The sequence below is a fragment of the Eretmochelys imbricata genome, chromosome 9 (assembly GCF_965152235.1).
Source record: "Eretmochelys imbricata isolate rEreImb1 chromosome 9, rEreImb1.hap1, whole genome shotgun sequence".
Lineage (NCBI taxonomy): Eukaryota > Metazoa > Chordata > Testudines > Cheloniidae > Eretmochelys > Eretmochelys imbricata.
Genome location: NC_135580.1, coordinates 19622816 through 19643379, shown reverse-complemented (window position 1 = coordinate 19643379; position 20564 = coordinate 19622816). Strand labels below are relative to the sequence as shown.

Below are 20564 nucleotides of genomic sequence, written 5' to 3'. Positions count from 1 at the left end.
GCAATTGAAAGCTCAGAGGAGACTTATTGTGCATAGTGTGTGGTACACACCTGATATGATGGATATATTTTTAAAATTTACTAACACTAGGAAAATCAATTCAGACTTCTCACTTCATTCTTAACTCACATGGTTATATTTACCATAGATTTTGCAAAATTGAGGAAATAGCATGATCTCTCTTATTACACATACTAAACTAAGTCTAATGGCATAAGTTAAGGTGTAAAAAATTTGAATTCTGAAAGCAATAATGTTATAGGACTTTACTGAGACAAATCAATATTATTGTACTGTTCTATGGGTTTAACTTGACTTTTTGTTTTTCAAACACTGTTCTTTAGAGCTTTCCAGCTGTGGGCCCTGATCCTGAAATGTATAGCATACATATGGGAGAGACCCCCGTGCTTATATGGAGTTCCTTAACTTCAGTGGGGCTCTGAGCAGGTTCAGGTATCCACATATGCATGGTTAATAGGACAGCATTATCAGGATCTTTGTTATGACTAAGATCCTGCAAACACATGTATAGGTACATATATTCACATGTATAGTCCCATTGAATACAACAGTACTATGCACATGTATAAGTGTTTGCAAATTTGTTGTATATACTGAAATACATGTATCTACAAGTGTTTGCCATCAAATACTTTATAAAAATGACATTTTATACATTCAAACCTAAAAACTGTAGAAGGAAAAAAACTTTATGCAATTTAGGAAACTTTACTCTTGATGTAAGTAAATCTTCTCACTTCAATTTACTATTAAAACTTACCAATGCTCTTCCCATCATCCCAGTAAAGCTGACCTTGAGCGAACCCATTATCATCTAAAGCAACAGTAAGTCCCATTGAGTTTTGTCGGCTACCAAAAAAAAAAAAAAATTTGTCAGCAAACACATTACTATTTGTCTATTTCTCCAGAGTCATAACTATTTAAACTATATAGAAACATCCTTGGACTAGATTGGCTCTCTCTCCCCCCCCTCTGTTTCTCTCATTTTCATCAACCATATGATCAATCGAATTCATCTCATACCTCACCTGCAATCTGTCCTCTAGGCCATTTTAACTGGGACTTTAATGTTCCAAACCACTAAGCAGCTTTCAAAGAGCTCCCATTAAAATAAACCAGTTTTAACTTTTCCAGTTAATTTCATAGTACCTGTAAAAGGTATTATTAGCAGGGTCCTGCCATGGGATGATGTAACCTCCGCGGATATGAAGGTTGATATGTTCAAGAGGAGCTGATAGGTTATAGGACTGTCCCTTGAAACCAATATATTCCTCCTATAAAAAAAAAATTGATTTAAACTGAGTTACTTCTAATTCATACTAATGTAAATGAACAAGGAAGGAGATCCTAAATATGTTAATTACTTTTTGCCACAGAAATATTGATTTAAATGTATAAATAGGGCTGTCATTTCCATGTTCTTCAAAATATGGAATAAAAATTTGAGAATAGTGGACTTTCAAGTGCAACAAAGTGGGGCACAGATCAAGGAGCTAAACCACAAAGTAATTGCAATTTTGGTGCCTTTTTTACCGCCTATTTGTCTCTCCAGCTTCTTTCTTCCCAGTCTTTTCCTGCCTCTGCAGAAGGCAGATGCAGCTAAAGCTGCCCCACTTCTGCTCTCTTGACAAAGACCTCAGATAGAATAACTCAGGGATTAAAAATCAACAGAAGTATTTTGGGGCAAAAGGTGTTTCAGAATGTAACATGTTTGTGACTTTCAAACACCTGACCTTTTAGCTCACTCATAAGTAGGCGTTGGGTGAAAATTTTGTAACAAAGTTAAGTTACACTATGCTAACACACCATATTAGTGTGAACTTTTTGACCAGGTTTGCAAACCTGGGTGAATAGTTTGGAAGAATCGGAGAGAAAATTCAGGTCAGACCAGAGCCTTCCTAACTGTGCACACAAGTTCTGTTATCTCTCTATGGGGGAACCTGGTGGCTTGTAATCCCCACTCCTATCTTGACATCTACAGGGGCAGCTTGAGGGTGACAAGTACCCTCAATTCCTATTGATGCTCAGTGGCTTACTGGATTGGATCCAAGGTCTAAAACTTCATTTCCAAAATGATGTCATTTCCCAACAAAACCTTGGTTTTAAAAGCCTCCATATCCTATCTCAACCACCTTGTCAATATCTATTTCCCTTCCTGCTCCTCTTCAGCTATCAGTGGCCTCCCCTCTCTCATTCCACACCATTTCACAACCATTTCACAACTATGTGTTACTGTAATTCTGCTGCTGATGTTAAGGTATATATCTCTTGCCAATTTTCACAACCTTCGTACTCCTCTCTTTGTTATTGGCTAGATGTTTTTCTTCCATTTAATTCTCTCACCTTCTTGTACCTCTTAAGTCTATAAAAACACTTGGGGATGTAGTTTGCATGAAAAATATAAACAAAGTATAGTGTAAAGTTGTATTTAAACACACAAAGTGAGGAATTCCACCACCACCTTTGGCAGATTATTCTGCTAACAGTTCTTACTATTAGTTAGAATATCAATAGAAAACATTTATGTTACTTACTGTGTAATAATCATACCAGCGTGCATTGGGTATATAAGCCAACACTGATGTAGCATTCTGGAATTGAAACACATACATGTTATCTTCTTTAAAGCAAAAAAAAAAAAAAAAAGAAAAAAAAGTATATCTAAAAGTACTCTCATATATAACTAAATATCTAAATTCTTACCTCCAGTACAGGGCTAATGAGCAGCGCAGGTCCCCACAGAAATTGTTTGTATACATCCCATGTTTTTTTGTCTTCCACAAACCTTAAAGCAGTAAAATCATTACTACATATATGATATTAATCTTTTCAAGAGAGTTTCCTTCTTAAAGTACACTGGTGGTTAAAAATTTAATCTATCCCCACCACACACATTCCAACCTTATTTATGTTAGTTCTTTTAATAACTCAGATTATTAAAAAATGAGCAATTTTAAACATCTAATTTACTTTTCCTTATTCATGTGATCAATTCATATATGCCAAGGGTTAACAGATCCAATGAAAGACATTATAGAAGTGTAAGGTACCACTATTCATATAGGTTGTAGTTTAGATCATGAAACTAAAAAGGTTGGTTTCTAGTCACTTTCATTTTTAACACAATAATAGTAATATTATCTAAGGGCCAGACTGAGAATCTCTTCCTCACGTTGTTGTACAACTGCTTACGTAAACTGCCCCACTGCAGTCAATGAGTTATTCAAGTGAGTTATAGTCATCAAAGGGAATAACGTGGTCACAGTCTAGCCCTAATATTTTTAAACCTTTACAAAGTTGGGATGCAGTTTGATTTTGACAATAAGATTTAGATCAGTTGTTATTGTATTCAGTCTATTTTACCATCTCTAAAGGACACCAATGAAAACATTCATTTATCTTGAGGCCAAAGAAATAGTAAGAACCAAGTATCTACAAATTCTGAAGCAAACCAGCTAAATCTATTGCTAAACTTGGAAATGATTCCTATAATACATTTTTTAATGCTGGGATTGGAAGGTTTGTAAAAGGAGAAACAGTGACTCAATTTCCTCATTGTGATTATTCCACAGAACTATAATAAAGTGTTTGACAGAAATTAATGCTGAAGCAAGAGAATGGATAACTTCACTAATCTATTCTGATAGATGCTGAAAATCCAGTGTTAAGGAGAGAGCATATTACTGTCAGTTAAGGCTGAAAGCTACAAAATAATCAATCTCCTTATTTTTCCCCACCCTTCAAAAATCAAAATGTACTCACATCTGAAAACTCAAGGGAAGTCCTATACTTTAAACATAATTACACTGCAATAATTACATAGTTCATGTCTCTCAGTCCATAATGCTAAGTTTCTGAATCCAGAAAAAATATTTTGCGATATTTTGAGCTGGATTGCAACTTTTAGAGCAGAGCAGCACCATCCCCAGTCAAATGTCCAGAAGATACAGTGCCTCAGGAAGGAAATCCTGGAGCTGAACAGTTAAGTCAATCACCATTTACTTTAATGTAAAGGGTTTTTGGTCACACAATTCATACCAATTATGGTTAATAAAGGGTTAAAGAATGATTAATAAATGGTAAATCAATTGTTATAGATATATACACAGTCCAACAGGTCAATAGGTTGTTTAAAATCATCTATAACACCTTCTATTGATGTGCATATAACAAATGATAAGATATATAACTCATATCTGTAGCATATTATAAATCTATTAACCCTTTATAAACCATTGATAATTTACAATACAGAATGTGATCTTTATTTTGTTTTTAATTTTTCTCTATTCTGTTTTCAGAACAAATGCAACAAGAACAATAGTAGTATCAGAGGTGGTTGGGGGAAAAGAACAATCAACCAGCTTCTGGTACAATCTTCCTGCCATTGGTCAATTTGATGATCATTTTTAATAATCATGGCCATGATTTCCAGGAGAATACAGTCACTTGACTGCACACATTTTAACCTAAATTAGTTTTTAAAAGAATTTAGTCAAATCAGGCAAATCACTGTGTGGTCACACTTATGTCAGTCTGAAATGCATATTGAGTTAGTCTGCACCTGTAAACTTAAAAGGTGAATACTACAGATTTTAATCAATTTAAGATTATCCACACAGACAGCTGCACCAGATAAGCAAAATCAGTTTAAAAATCACGTCTTTTGCTAAACTGATGTAACTTTGGTTGTAGACACCAGACCTCAGCGTTCAGATATCTAACTTGAGATACCTTAAATGACCTGATTTTCAGAAAGGGCTGAGCGCACACTCTTTGAAAACTTAAGGTTTCTCAAGCTGAGCATCCAAAACTGAGTTATCCAATATCACTAACCATTCTGAGACATTTTGGACTACATGTGTCCACCCTCTAAAACAGACAGCACTCCCATCTACTCAGTAAAGACTAACCCCTAAAACTGGGACACACATTACACAGAGACATAAATGTAGAGTTTTGCATAGAGCCAAATAATGGGTTCTTGCCTGACTCACGGAGCTAGGATTTGAATTAAGACAGAGTCCATGAGAAGGAAAGGAACAGGAAAACTATTAAAGTGGTTGGAGATATGTAGAAGAGGACTCCGCCAGTAGCAGAATTATAGTAGCACCTAATTGTGAGATGGTATGAAGAGAGAGAGAGGAAAATCACTATAGACGACAAGGAGTAGGAAGAGGAACAGATAACGGTCAATGAGATACACGAGAGTCCAGGGAGGGTTGTAAAAACAAGAAATGGACCCAAGCCTATGAGTTGCTGACACCTTCAATAGGAACTGAGAGGGAACTTAGTACCTTCAAGCTACCCCTGAAGATGTGGGATTACATGCCACCAGGTTGCCCTCTCGAAAAAAAAAAGGGAACCAAATATCCCTAAATACTAGAATAAACATTCTTATTAAAAAAAAAAAAAAAGCAGAAGAGTACACTTTGAGCTAATTTCAGGAAAACTCATGAGTTTAAGTTAAAAAACAAACTGTTGTCATACTTACTCATGGAGGACAGGACGCACTACTGTGCTACCATGAACGTGGGCTTCATACATTAAAGTGTACAGATAGGGTAACAGTGTGTATCTTATATTGAGTACATCTCTGGAAATATTTTCAAATTGTTCATCAAAGGCCACAGGATCTTGCCTCTAAAAATGGAAAGAAACTGTTACTCAACTGCAGAATCTCTCTCATGCCCCTTTTCACCTTTCTTCCTTGTTTTTAATTATTCATTTATGTAATTTTAGAAGCACATTATGGACCTGATCCTCCATGGTACTTTAGCACTTCCTGAAAATCCTAAATAATGCATGCTTGCCTACCTGATTTGCACATGCAAGTTCCTGTTTACACATGTATATGCATTTGGGGGACATACACTGTTCAGCTACCAGCTGGAAAGTTTGGCCCCAGATGATGGCAGTGATTGCAGTGACCTTCACAAGGAAGTGAGAGAAACTGATTCTTCATGGAATTTATTACATTTAAATTATAATTATTATAACCTCTGGTTATATCTATATTGATTCAAATCCAGCTTTTGCACCAAACACACAATTATGAATAAAAGCATCTATTTCACAGCCACTTACAATGATATTGGTAGTATTTTATTGTTTTATAACCTGAGAGAATGGCTATATTTTTGATTCCGTGAACATTTCCATTGGCAACTCTTTTTTTGGAGGGAGCTCTAAATTACCTATTAATAACTTGCCACCAACTTGACATTTGGTTGAACAGTTCTCTGCCAAAGAGTAATATTAAAGGATTTTTCACAGCCTTACCTTTTGTAGCTATTTCCCTGACCTAAGCGTAGCATTTTTTTAAAAATTGAAGTAATAAGATAGTTGAGACAATTGGTAATATTTACATAGGGACTAATATGCATGTTTCCTATCTTTTTTATATTATACTTTTACTGTAAATTCCTATGAGCTGTGTGGTAGTAGCATCAATAATTGAACACATGAATCAAAGTCCACATAATGAACTATTCCTAGCTGAAAAGGTCTTTCTGGGACTAGGTAATGTAAACTCTTTTTCTCCCTAAAATGCAGTGCTTTTCTCTCCTAAGGACAAAGTGACATTAAATAACAGTAGGTGTCACTGTGGGCCCTAACTAGAGGAGCTTAGAAGAAAAGCTTGAAAACCCTAGTGAGGGCATGGGGACGGGGCGGGGGGGGGGGGATTTAATACAAACTCCCCTGAATGTATGACACATTGTGTTGTACATAATTTATTATCCTTCTTTCCTCCAGGGCAGCACTCAGGACTTTCAAAAAGTAAAAAGAGCACTAATGGGTGATGTCAGGGAGCACTTTCAATCTTTATTAAATGTACTGAACAATACCTTGGCAAATACCTTGGGTAAGAATGGAAGCAACATGATAACCCTGAATCTGCATTTTTAAAGGTTTTAAAAGGCCTATTGAAAGGTGTGCTGCTGCAAGATAAAGCACACTGTTTTTAAAAAGGAGACTTTAATCCATTAGATATATGCCATATAAATAGCTCGACTCTGCTAGACCTGAAGCTCTAACTAGGACATAAGTACTGTTTCTATTTTTTGTTTTCCCACTTATCTTGTTTTACAGCTTTCCGCAGTACGTTCCTTAGCTAAAACAGTCTGACAGTTACACAATTATTTTTTTTTATTCTTTAACAACAGTAGCAGATGGAGGCAGAATATGCAAAGTAGAATAAATTTGTACTCTCCCTCTACAATCTTATTAAACTATTCCATGTTCTGATTTGTCCTCTAATTGTGAACTATTAGGGGAGGAGAACACAAAGGTCATTCTTACTGCATTAAGTATACTTTAGAGAGGAAAAAACCAAACCAAACAAAAATCTTACTTGAGCATTGTAGGTGCAGATTTTGTTTTAAAGGCATGCAAGTAAAAAAAATGTATGAGCTTGCTTCAATCCTAGAATATGCTGGCTTCATTGTCATAAATCAGGATGCAGGCCCTTTAATGGTGTAAAACCTGCATGCAGTGGGCAGTGACGCCGCGCACACAGGACTCCCACAGTTGCAGCAAGTTAGAGCATGTCTAGGGAGCCAGGATGGGCACATCCACTGTGCAGCTCTGCCAAGGCAGCACCCAGGGGACCCAGCGACAGTTCTTGGTAAATGCCCCATGAAAGGTGACAGTGTAAACACCATATACTAGCCCTGGGGATCAATCACTATGAGCTCAGTAGCCCCAGCTGGCACATGAGAGTACCATTTACATTGCTCTATATCAGTCACAGTGAAACAAGTTTCATGTGTAATTAGGGTGACCAGATGTCCTGATTTTATAGGGACAGTCCCAATATTTGGGGCTTTGTTTTACATAGGCGCCTATTACTCCCCACCCCATCCCAATTTTTCACACTTGCTATCTGGTCACCCTATGTGTAATTAAGAGTCTGTATCCTCACAGCAATGTCTCAGTGTAGCTAACATTAAATACCAATGTATTGGTTGCCTGAGTCACTAGGTTTTGGTGGGCCAACACTGGGAGGGAGAAAAAGAGAATTAAATTAACTAAGGCACAAAATTTTCCAAGATCAGTTGAAAGCTAGGTCACAAATATTTTGTGTCAGAACCAGTCTGCAAAACATGAATTTCCAGAAGGTTTATGTTCAAATAGACTTAATTTTTCCTAGTTGAATCTTGATGCAAACCACACCCAAAATATGGGTTTAACAGCTTCATGAATGGTCACAGGAGTTCACAGGAACCAAAAGTGGGACAAGAGGCCATATCAGAGAATACCATGGAATCTGCGAGGCCAAAAGAGACTACTGTAGTCTGCCATCCTGTATCACTCAGACATTAGGACTTCCTCATATTAATTCCTCTGAACTAAGCATATCTTTGGTGTGTGTGGGGGGGGAGGGGAGGAAATCTAATCTTGGTTTTAAAATTGCCTGTGATAGACAATCCATCACACCACTTGGTAAGTTGTTCCAATGGTTAATTACATTCATTGTTTAAAAAGTGCACCTTATTTCCAGTTTGAATTTGTCTAGCTTCAACTTCCCATATAACACATTTGAAAATGAAATGCACCGGTGCACAGAATGTAAATACTAGCATTAGCTAGAACTATTTCTCCTCTGATAAGTGAGTTAATAATGATGACAACATTTAAAAACAAGCATTCTTTTCACAGTGTGTCCTCCCTACTTTGTATCTGTTTTCTTTAGCTTGTGAACTCTTCAAGTTTGGGGCTGTTCATATCTTATGTAGCCCAAGCACATTACTGATGTACAGTAAATAATAAAAATAATCTACGACCCACCTTCGTGCCTATGGTATTATGATTTCTGGAAAATGGGTAAAATGCTCCCAGCTGCATCCAACGGGCACACATGTAATACTCTGCATCATTGAAGAAGCCACAAATATCTGCTCCAGTCTGAAAGGTTTAAAAGAATAAATTTTAATGCTGTAGATTATTGCACTTAGGTAATGATGTTTTAAATGTGTAGTAACAACACTAACTTACATAGGATATTCCAAAAAGGCTGAATTCCATCATACCTGCAAGAAAAGTAAGGTGACTTTATTTACTGCTATTTTCTTTGGTATTCTAATAGCCACCTGCAGCAGCATTCATTTAGCAGAAAGGAATGAAAATAAATATATTTCTGTAGTTTCTCTGACATATTGTTCTTCTTCCCCCTGCAGGATATGCTGGCAGCAGGCTCAGCAGGAGCATATAAAGGCAGCTGGGCGAGGAGCGGGAGAGAAAGAAAGAATCATTAAGGCCAGGGGTCAACAGGGAAAGGCTAAAAGTAATGGGTGGGCATTTTGTGGGGGAAAGGGAAGTTGACTTCAGTGGGAGTTGATAGCATTCAACAACCTCCAGGATCAAGCCCAATGTCTATTTTGTAAGCACATCAATTCTAAAGAGTTGCTTAGCATCCATTAAGAGAAGGTTAAAAAACAAGCAATTAAAACACGAATGGTGATTGTTAAATTGAGCAGCTTGTATTGCCTACAATTAAATTTCTTCTGATCTAAGCCTAATAAAAGCAAGTAAAAGACAAACGTGTCCAGAAGTAAGTTATTGCATAGGATCAATTGACTGTAAATCCTATTGCTTCCACATACCAATTATAGATTTATAAAGTTGATCCCAAGCTGCGGTGTTATCGCCAAGCCAGTGTCCAGCCCATTTTCCACTAGAGGGATACGTTGAACGGGTGACAACAATTCCACGTTCACTAGTGGTGCTCTGTAAAGCACTAACATTGAAAATACAAAGAATAGTACATTAGATGTGGAAGAAACTGTTCTAATAAAAAAAATATTACATAAGGTTTCCTTTGAAAATAAAAGTATTTTCTTATATTTTGATATCTAAGTTAAAACCATGTAGTTACTGGTATTATGAATAAATATAAGAACCAGATTAAAATAATGTTTTCAGAAGTTATAAGGGTTCACGTTTGCACTGGAATATGTTATGATTCAGACTGATGTACTTGTGCACATTTAAAAAGTGAAAATCAAGTGCAAATAAAGCTACAGTCAGAAATGTAAATGCCAAAAGAGAGGATGCTAGAATATGGAATTTCACATTAAAACCAGCTAGAATTCAGGAGAATTGGAGGGAAGAAAATCTTGTGAATATCTGTAAGATTGAATGCATGAGGTGATGCACGGTCCCTATGGAAATACATACCAGTGACCTAGTATTAGGTGAACTGGAAACAATTAAAGACAACTTTGAAAACATTCACAGACAAACATGACATCAGGACAAGAACTGGGTGAAACATTGTTATGGACTGAGTTAAAACCTTGTTCAAACTAATGTTTGCACTGTGCACAGACCCTTTATTTAAGACAGTTCTAAGAGACAGTTAAGCTGTCAAACCTAAAACAAAGCCTATTAGCCTCTACCTAGAAACTAGCACAACGGGCAGGGGCTCCGCTGGGCGTTGATCCATGATGGGGGGGGGGTGGTGGTAGGTGGGTGGGTGAGAGAAAACACAAACTAACAACAGACAAGAACAGAAAGAAAGACAGAGGCAAAATGCAAGAAAGCCAAGAAGTAGCCTGTGAGTACAATGTCACCCTGAAAAAGCTAGAGATAGCTTTTGGGTTTGTTGGCTAAAGAGTCTTGGGGCTGTGAGCTAAGAAACTGCTCTTTTCCTCCCGTGTTTGGAGAAGCAGAACTTCATACATACTTTTAAAATAAACAAGATTGCATCAAAGAGAATACGAGACTCCATCAATTTCCACTTCCAACTGGAATATACCCAGGGCCCTGAAATTTTACTAGCCACTCAGGCTGAAAAGTGGCTACACTTCTGTCAAAGAAAGTCTTGTGCCTCTGCAATCCACTCCACTAAAATTCTTTGGGGGGTTTAAAAATGGATAAAAGACAATTGGTAAGTATAAAATATTGAGATTTTCAATAAGCTTTTGACAAAAATCACTCATTAAGGAAACTGAAAGACAACTCCCCTCATTCAGATGGGCAAGGAGGGCTGCTAGCCCCAGGATCTAGTTTTTTCAGTCTTGCCTGCCTCCTTTCCAGCTGGGAGAGGTGGGCTGAGGTGACCCTGCCCAGCCTGGACTGTTAAGAGGGTGCCTGCATCTTGTCCAGCAGAGGCAGCCTGTCCAATCCTGCCTCCTTCCTCTCAATGCATTAAAACCTATGATCATTACCGCAAGATATCACAGAGCCCAAGCAGCTGCAATGTTAAACACAGATGCATTAGGGCAAACCAATTACTAGCTGACAAGGTTAGGAAGAAATTTCCCCTCCGGGTTGGTTATTGCATAACTGTCCATTTTGAATATTCCTCTGAAGTCTCAGATATTGGCCTCTGTTCTGATAGAGTAGTTGGGACACTGGTCTGACCTCCTTGGACAATTCCTATGATCCTACGTAACAATGTGAACAAACACATACTGTGAATCATTATACAAAAATAATAAACTACTAGTTTTAAAGCTACTCTGATTAAATCACATTGCTTTCTAATGCTATCTGCACAATAATAGCCTGAACAGCTGCTTCAATAAGGCACTGTTTATTTTTTTTCTTCTGTAGAATTTACAGCTTTAGTGACATTATAATTACAGTAAAAACACACAAGTCACTTAAATTACCATAGTAATTAAACTAGACTAATGCATTGTAATTATTTCTTCCAAGATAAACAGTAAGTTTTCCAGTATCTTCTACTTCTTTGTCATGTATTATCAGACACTTTCATACTCTGCTTGTGTTACTCTATTTGTAGAAAGAAAAGGAGTACTTGTGGCACCTTAGAGACTAACCAATTTATTTGAGCATGAGCTTTCGTGATGAAAGTGATGAAAGACTAACACGGCTGTTACTCTGAAACCTGTCTATTTGTAGAGTGACTTGGAAATTGCACATAATGCTGTAAACATAAAGTGTATGTCAAGCAAATTTCTTTATGGGACTAAAATGTGTAAAGTTAAGTGTGTGCTTAATTGCCTTGATGGATTAGGTTGAGAATGCTCAGTACCTTGCAAGATTGACACCGATACACACCTGAACATCAGTTATATGTGATGTAACAAAAATCTAATTTAACCTGAAAGTCTATGACTGGCTATTACATTTTACTTTTAAAGGCTTTGTTTTTTAAGGGCAGGTTTCAGAGTAGCAGCCGTGTTAGTCTGTATCCGCAAAAAGAAAAGGAGGACTTGTGGCACCTTAGAGACTAACCAATTTATTTGAGCATAAGCTTTCGTGAGCTACAGCTCAATTCATCAGATGCATGCAGTGGAAAATACATTGGGGAGATTTTATATACACAGAGAACATGAAACAATGGGTGTTACCATACACACTGTAATGAGAGTGATCAGGTAAGGTGAGTTATTACCAGCAGGAAAGAGGGAAAAACAAAAAAACAACCTTTTGTAGTGATAATCAAGGTGGGCCATTTCCAGCAGTTGACAAGAACGTGTGAGGAACAGTAGAGGGGGGAAATTAACATGGGGAAATAGTTTTACTTTGTGTAATGACACATCCACTCCCAGTCTTTATTCTAGCCTAAAATAATGGTGTCCAGTTTGCAAATTAATTCCAATTCAGCAGTCTCTCAGACTACTAATATATCTGCTTGGTGCTTTAATGTGCCAATTTCAGAAAGCTGGGGGGGGGGGGTATTATGAGTCGAATCAGCGGGGGGGGGGGGAATTTCATCAGAAAAATGTGAATAATAATTGGGAATCACTTAAGAACACCTTACCAGATGCTTAAAAAGTAACAATCCCACAACTGAGGAATAAGGCTGTGCTGGTTTTAAAAAATGGTTTAGAGGGGAAGTGAAAACAGCTGTTAAAAATAAACAAAACAAAAAAAACCAAAAAAACAGTAATACATAAAAAATGGAAGAAAGGCGAAGCGGATAATGATTAATATAAATCAGAAATCAGAAACTGTAGAAAACTGATAAGGAGAAGCCAATGGACACAAGGACAAATTTATAGCCAGCAAAGCTAAGGACAATAGGGAGTATTTTAAATATATTAGGAACAAAAAGAACACTGAAAATGGCATTGGTCATTACTAGATGGACATGGTAGAATTATTAATAGTAATGCAGAAAAGGCAGAAATATCCATTAATATATCTGTTCTATATTTGGGGAAGTGTCATCGTATGGTGATGATAACACTCTTTCCATTCCACTAGTATACCTAGAGAACCTCTAGGTTTCCTTTCTGGGGGTGCGAGACATGCCAGATTTTTTTAGAAGGTAAATAATCAAAAACACAAATTAAGCACAGGCACGTAAGTACAACTACTTTGTTTCATCAAACCTACGTATTTATTAACATTATACATTTTTAATGATTATAAACATATCTAAGTTTAAAGAACTGACCTACTTCAATGATTTTTGATAAGGGGTGCAAGAACATATTTTGAGAACCAAAGGGGTACAGGCTGCAGAAAAGGTTAAGAACCGCTGCTCTAGAGGATGTTCAATGGAAGCTACTAAAATTAGGTAGTTTTAAATCAGCAGGTCCAGATCACTTGTATTCAAGAGTTTTAAAAGAGATGGCTGAGGACTATTGGACCATTATTGCTGATTTGTAATAAGCCTTGGAGCAGTGGGGAAGTTCCAGAAGACTGGAAGAAAGCTAATGTGCTAATATTTAAGAAGGGTAGACATGATGACCTGGGTAATCATAGGACTTTCAGCCTGACATCAGTCCCAGGTAAGATAATGGAGTGGCTGATACAGGTCTTGATTAATGAAGAACTAAATGAGGGTTACATAATTAATGCAAACCACCATGGGTTTTTGGAAAATAGATCCTATCAAACCAATGTAACATCTTTTTTTGATGAGATTACAAGTTCGGTTGATAAAGGTAACCGTCTTAACATAATAGCCTTAGACTTCTGTAGGCATTTAACTTGGTACTGCATAACATTTTGATTGAAAAACTAGAACAATATAAAATTAACATAGCACACATTAAATGGATTAAAAACTGGCAAATTGATGGGTCTCAAAATGTAACTGTCAATAGGGAATTGTCATTAAGCACATCTGTTTCCAGTGAAGTTCTGCAGGAATTGTTTCTTGACTCTACACTGTTTGACTTTTTCATCAATGACCTGGGAAAAGTTTGCAGCTGACATAAAAATTGGGGGAGTAGTAAATAATGATGAGAAAAGATCACTGATTCAGAGCGATCTAGATTACTTGGAAAACTGAGCAAAAGCAAACAACACGTGTTTTAATACAGCTAAATATAAATGTATACATCTAGGAACAAAGAATGTAGGCCATACTTACACAATGGGGGACTTTATCCTGGGAAGCACTGACTGAAAAAGATTTGGGGCTGAGGTGGATAATCAGCTGAACACAAGCTCCCAGTATGAGGCTGCGTCCAAAAAAACAAATGCAATCCTGGGATGCATAAACAGAGGAAACTCAAGTAGGTGTAGAGAGGCTATTTTACCTCAGTATTTGGCACTAGTGTGTCCTCTCCTGGAATACTATATCCAATTCTGGTGTTCACAGGTCAAGAAAGACGTTGATAAGACGGTTCAGAGAAGAGCAACAAGAATGATTAAAGGATTAGAAAACTTGCCTTATAGTGATAGTCAAGGAGCCTAATCAATTTAGCTTAACAAAGAGAAGGGCTAACTTCACTATAATCTATAAGTACCTAAATGGGGAACATATGTATAATAATGGGTATTCAATCTAACAGAGAAAGGTGTAACGTGATCCAATGGCTAGAAGTTGAAGCTTAACAAATTCAGATGGGAAATAAGGTGCAAATTTGTAATGGTGAGAGTAATTAACCATTGATACAATTTACCAAGGGTTGTGGTGGACTTTCCATCACTGACAATATTTAAATCAAGACTGGATGTTTTTTCTAAAACATCTGCTCCAGGAATTATGTTGGAGAAGCTCTATGTTCTGTGCTATACTGTAGGTCAGACTAGATGATGACAATAGTTCCTTCTGGCCTTAGAATCTATGAACTACATAAAACAAAAGTTACAATTGGAGTGCTACAAAATCGTAAATGGAAACTCTGTTTTGGAGGCCACTGCCTAGAGAGTCCTGCTGAATGGAGATTAAGGTCTCTTGTTTACTCATAGAATAGTTACAGCTTGGACAGAGGCAATGGTAAAGTGGAGGACAGGCATACTTGTCCTCAGTTTTTTTCAAGAGTTTGAGCCTTTTTTGGTGATGATTTAGGGGGTCTAAGACTCAGGTTTGAAATACCTAAACTTTCTAGAAGGGCCAGCTCAGCCCTTTATCCGAGAGAGAGAGAGAGAGAGAGAGAGAGAGAGAAACTGAGTTCCATGCAATTTACAGTTTATGCAGGACTTTTAGATGTGAGTTTAAAGAGAGAGATCTTGACTGCTTTTTGCAGACATTGATAAGCCCATGTCACTTTCATCAGGGTAAGCCCTTTGTCTCTCTTGCCCCCCAGGTTTTGTGTACTGCTCTGTATACCAATTAATCTTACACCTTTCCATATCAAATGTGGATGAATTTCATTGGTGCGGTGCTTTGGGTTTTTCAGAATAAAAAGGTGATATACATATACGCATAATACTATTATTTTTCTAATCCCTGAATAACGATGTGCCAGCAGATTCTTCCATGAACCAGTAACATATTAGGAATTATTGCTTAGTGACTTAAAATGCACAACTCAGGTATCCAAAGAATATGATTTTATAGCCCCAGCTTTCTCATCTTTTGATAAAAATGAACTTCAATATTGCTGCTCCATTCATTAAGTATTTGTACCACGGTGGCCAACTCTTGTGATTTTACTGTGATATTTGATATTTTACTTAAAGACCCAATTCTGACAAACAAATGCTTATGTGACAATCTCTGCTTTTGTTAAAAAAAAAAAAAAAAAAAAAAGTACATTTTTAGCCCTTGTGGTTGCAGAGAAAAGCTTTAAAAAATGTGACCCGAGTGAAACCACAAAGGTTTAAAAACCAGAAGACAAATAAAAAGAACTCATTTTTAAGACAGTATCTTTAAGACAGGGGGGGCTGTGATTGTCAGTACTTTTGTACTTTCATTTTAGGAAAGTATTATTGAAAAAGTAACGCCAGGCAGTACGCTAGCGTAAATAATTACTGATTGCCTATATGTTTTAGAGGTTCATTCTGCTGAAATGCTTTTGTAATCCTGAAGTTTCTTACAGAGTATTCTGTTTAATCTTCTTTCCCCAGTTTTGTGAATAGAGACTATAAACTTCTTGAGGTGCAAGACTACTTTTTTTCCCCAATACGGAGGGCAATACACATTTTGGCTAATCCTTTTCACAATACAGAGGGCAATACATTTTGATGCTGCCATATGGAGTATGAAAGGCACCAAGATCATCTCTGCTTTACCTTTCCATCTTGTATCACGCAAGACCAAGTAAGAATGCTGCAGCTAGCATTTCCTTAGCATTAGAGGTAGAGTAGAGACAACTCGACTATCTAAGGGTCAAGCTAGCCAGGGCCCTGATCCATCTGTGCACCTTGTGGGGTCAAGTAGATGGTCCTTGGGGAGGAAATGCTCTCAATTTCTGAAACAGCAGTAAGCATCCTCTCCCTGAGTCCTCCTGCCTGTGTCTGATCTGTTCTGGCAAAATGCTCAGGAAATAGCTCCAGTCCCCTGTCCCATTCTTTTCCCTGAGAAAATGTCAGAATTTTGCCCCTGGATTGTGCAGGTGCTGTATGATATAGTCTAACTTGAAGCCATTCCAGAATGATGGCCAGAAAACATCATTCATTAGGTTCATATATGTAAGCTATATTGAACCTCCTGATAAGAAAATTGTACTTTGCATCATTATTTCTTGACTCTGATTGCTCCCATGTGTCCTACTATGGCACTTCTTAATGCTGGCATAGAAAATAAATTTGGAACATTTAAGATTTTTAAATAGATGTTTTGACCATATTTTCAAGTATAAGAAGTGTTTGAATGAACTATCATTTATCTTTGTCATTTCTGCTGTTCAGGTAAACCTTTTAAAAACAGAAAAAAAATCACTACATTTAATTTTATCCTTAATACTCAGAAGCAATGATAATATTCCCATCAGTGTTAAGTTATCGTCTACAGCAGTGGTTCCCAAACTTGTTCTGCTGCTTGTGCAGGGAAAGCCCCTGGCGGGCAGGGCTGGTTTGTTTACCTGCCGTGTCCACAGGTTCAGCCGATCACAGTTCCCAGTGGCTGCGGTTCGTTGCTCCAGGCCAATGGGAGCTGCTGGAAGTGGCGTGGGCCGAGGAACAAGTTTGGGAACCACTGGTCTACAGACAATTTCCAAATTGTACTTTGGTTTGACTGACAGTATAAGAATCAGAAATTCCTTACTGTCCTGTCAGCAATTCTGTGAGTGCCTTGATTGACAGTGATGCACTGGCATACTTCCAAATATAACATCCACTCAGTCAAAAATTCAAGTGGCCTTGATATTTTCTTTCTTTATGGTAATATCAAAGTTACCAAGGGCTTTAAGGTCATTAAGGCCCATAGAAAAATGCTGTTCTTTGCTTGCTCATTGAATTGGAAATGAAACAACCTAGATATATTATCATTAGATCAGACATTATCTAAAATAGGATAGGATATTACTCAGTAAGGAATTAACATATAATAAAGTTCGTCTTGGAACTGAGAAAATAAATTGTTAATGAGAAAGGCTTATGCATATCATTTACATAAAAAGTTCACTAATTTCCCTGTTTAATATTATTTCTTATTTTTTGTGAAGGATGTTAATTCAAGAATGCATACACAGTGCCCTGCATTTAAAATAACAAATTCACATACCATAGCTTGATATATACCATAAGATCAAAACAATATCAGTGCTATAATTAAGCAGTCCATCACAGCTATACCTGGAAGAAAAAGGCTATTTCATATTTTAATTACTTTAATTACTTAGGTTATTGTTGGGTAATTACTTCTCTTAACAGTTGATCAAAATGCTGAGGATAGTCCCGTCTTGTAAATGAGCAGCAGAGTGAGCACTTTCATGATTGACTGATCTTGTTTACAATGCAGAGCACTGTCTCAAGATGGCCTTGGTAGCTGTCTCATAATAGATATCTCAGCTGAAAATGCAGCATGTTGAGTCTGAATGTGTTGGGACAAGAAAACCTTTGATGGCATCTAAAATTAAACTATATTAGGAATAGCAACATGACCATCTTCTCTGATAAAGCCAGGCAGCAATTAAGGTTGCACAATATAAAAATTATATGGATGAAGTCATTACAATCTGTGTACAACTAATTTCTGCCAGGCAAATGAGAAAATAATCTTCTGTAATATCAGACTTGGATAAACTCTTTTTTTTAAACGTGACTTGAAAATCGCATCTGCTCTGAGAGGGTGATTGTGAAACAGCTGGACTCAAACCAAGACACTGAGTTTCTTTTGAAGAATTAAATTCAGCAATTGAAAAAAATTCCGAAGGACACAAAACAATTTTGCTGCTTCAGATTCCAGTTATCAGAGCAGAATCCTCTTCGGTAAGACACACTCATGGGCACGCTATCTCGAATTAAGTGGTTGGTGCAAGCAAAAGAAAAGGACAGTCAGTATTATCTGTCTGGTGCAATCATCATAGTAACTGAGCAATAAAACAGGAGTGAATAAAAGCAATCAAGAGTCCAACAAGTAGACTATATCAGTGGTTCTCAAACTTTTTACTATAAGGCCTCACTTTTGTCAGTCCAAATGAGTTCAGTTCCCATCTTCACTTGTGCTAGAGACAATATTGATATATCTCAGCTATTAGTAAAATACTGGCACACTAAAAGTACATACACTCATAACAGCCTCACATTTCAGTGAGAGGGATTTGCTTGTTTCTGTGAATACAACTTACCGAAGTGTGGAAGGACTGACACAAATTGAAAAAGAAAGTAATCTGCAAACCTCTCCAAAAGGATCACAGGCTCCTGCCACATACAGTCTCCCATTCTGCCACTGCCCCCTCCTCAGTTTGTCTCCTTTGGGTCCCCAGCTATTTCCTCCTATAGCTCCTGACCTCTTTAATTCCCTCTTAGCAAATATGACAGCTGCCTTCTTGGTCAATATCAGAGACTGAATCAGGGATCTCCTGAAATAAAAATCAGAAGTCTCTACAACTTTAGACAAAGAGCCAAACTCACTAGCAAAAGGTTCTAACAGACCCATAGCCTCTGCAGATTAGGTACAGAGGAGATCACCACATACACCAGGTATGTCCACACTGCAGAAAAAAACCCACAGCAGAGAGTCTCAGAGTCTGGGTTGATTGACTTGGGCTCACACTATGGGGCTGAAAATAGCAAGTGTAGACATTCCTATTTGGGCTGAAACCCAGGCTTTGTGACTCACTCCCATGGGATTGGGGAAGGGAATGTTGCAGTGTAGACATACCCACTGACTATGAGTTACACAAGGCCCTGTGGCAGCCATCTTGTCGCCCCCTTCTCCTTATTGTTCTCTACTCCTCCAGCTCCTTCAAGCTGGCTAGGCAAGAGCTGGACATTCTTCTAGGTATTACTAGTGACACACAATCCCTGGTTGGAGAAACTGTGCTGGCCGTGAGAGAGAGAGAGTGAGAAAGAGAGTGAGTAGTTAGAGCTAGAACACACACACACAGAAAATCTTGCTACCATCTTCCGCTTAGCTGTTCTGTCAAGGCTAGACTAAAGCTAGACTTAAAAACAATATTTTGTAAAGACGTAATAATTATTTTAAAATCCAAATATCTACAAAAAATAATAAATTTGATCTTTTGCCTTTTTTTAGTCTTAACGGTTTCATATGTTCTCTGCAACCATAAGTGCTATAAACTTGTTTATTTGTTTTTAAATGAATGCTGAGGTTCTCAAGTAACCATATCATTGCATGCCTGAAGCCTCTGTAGCCTAGCATAGCAATATGGGGGACTGATTCTCCTTTTCTGCTAAAAAACCCCTCTGTTGCAGGGAAGGGTATCTATGGACCTCTGTGAGTGGGTGGCAGAGTACCATCCATCTATATAGGTATTCATATGACCTTCATCATGGTAGTAGCTGAATGCCTCATAATCTTCAATATATTTATTCTCACAACATACCTGTGAGGTAAAGAAGTCCTGTTGTCCCCATTTTACAGATGAGAGGTGTCTATCAGGAGGTAAGGAGGTCGTAGAGTTGGTGGAAAGGAAGGAGAGTCCTAGGAGTTTCAGAAGTGAGTGGATAAGAGGGAGGAAGCTAGGGGTGCAGCTGGTTCCCTCCATAGCTAAAAGCAGAGACAGTGCTCTGGTTGCCATCCTTTCCCTCAGATAGAGAAAGTACCACTTCTTTCAGTACTCTCCCTGATGACCTTTCAGAGGTCACCTGACAGGAGAGAAAACTTTTTCAGTGAGACAGAGTGTCTCAGGTATGGTCACTGCAGAGAAAAGAAAGAATAGCACCATTCCCACCTTGCTATGGAGAGGTGGAGAGGTCTGGTGAGTCATCAACCTTGCTGTGAGAGGCTGGCTAGGATAGGGAGATATGGATTTTCTATC

At 37.6% G+C, this 20564-nt stretch overlaps 1 protein-coding gene across 1 annotated transcript in view; it reads right to left on the bottom strand.

Annotated features, from left to right (window-relative positions):
• Positions 1-20564, bottom strand: part of SI (sucrase-isomaltase) — a 139503-nt gene that overhangs the window by 40063 nt on the left and 78876 nt on the right. The window contains 8 exon segments of the mRNA XM_077826868.1: positions 782-870; positions 1171-1295; positions 2556-2612; positions 2725-2806; positions 5516-5664; positions 8812-8928; positions 9019-9053; positions 9627-9760. Coding sequence (XP_077682994.1) covers positions 782-870; positions 1171-1295; positions 2556-2612; positions 2725-2806; positions 5516-5664; positions 8812-8928; positions 9019-9053; positions 9627-9760 — 788 coding nt within the window.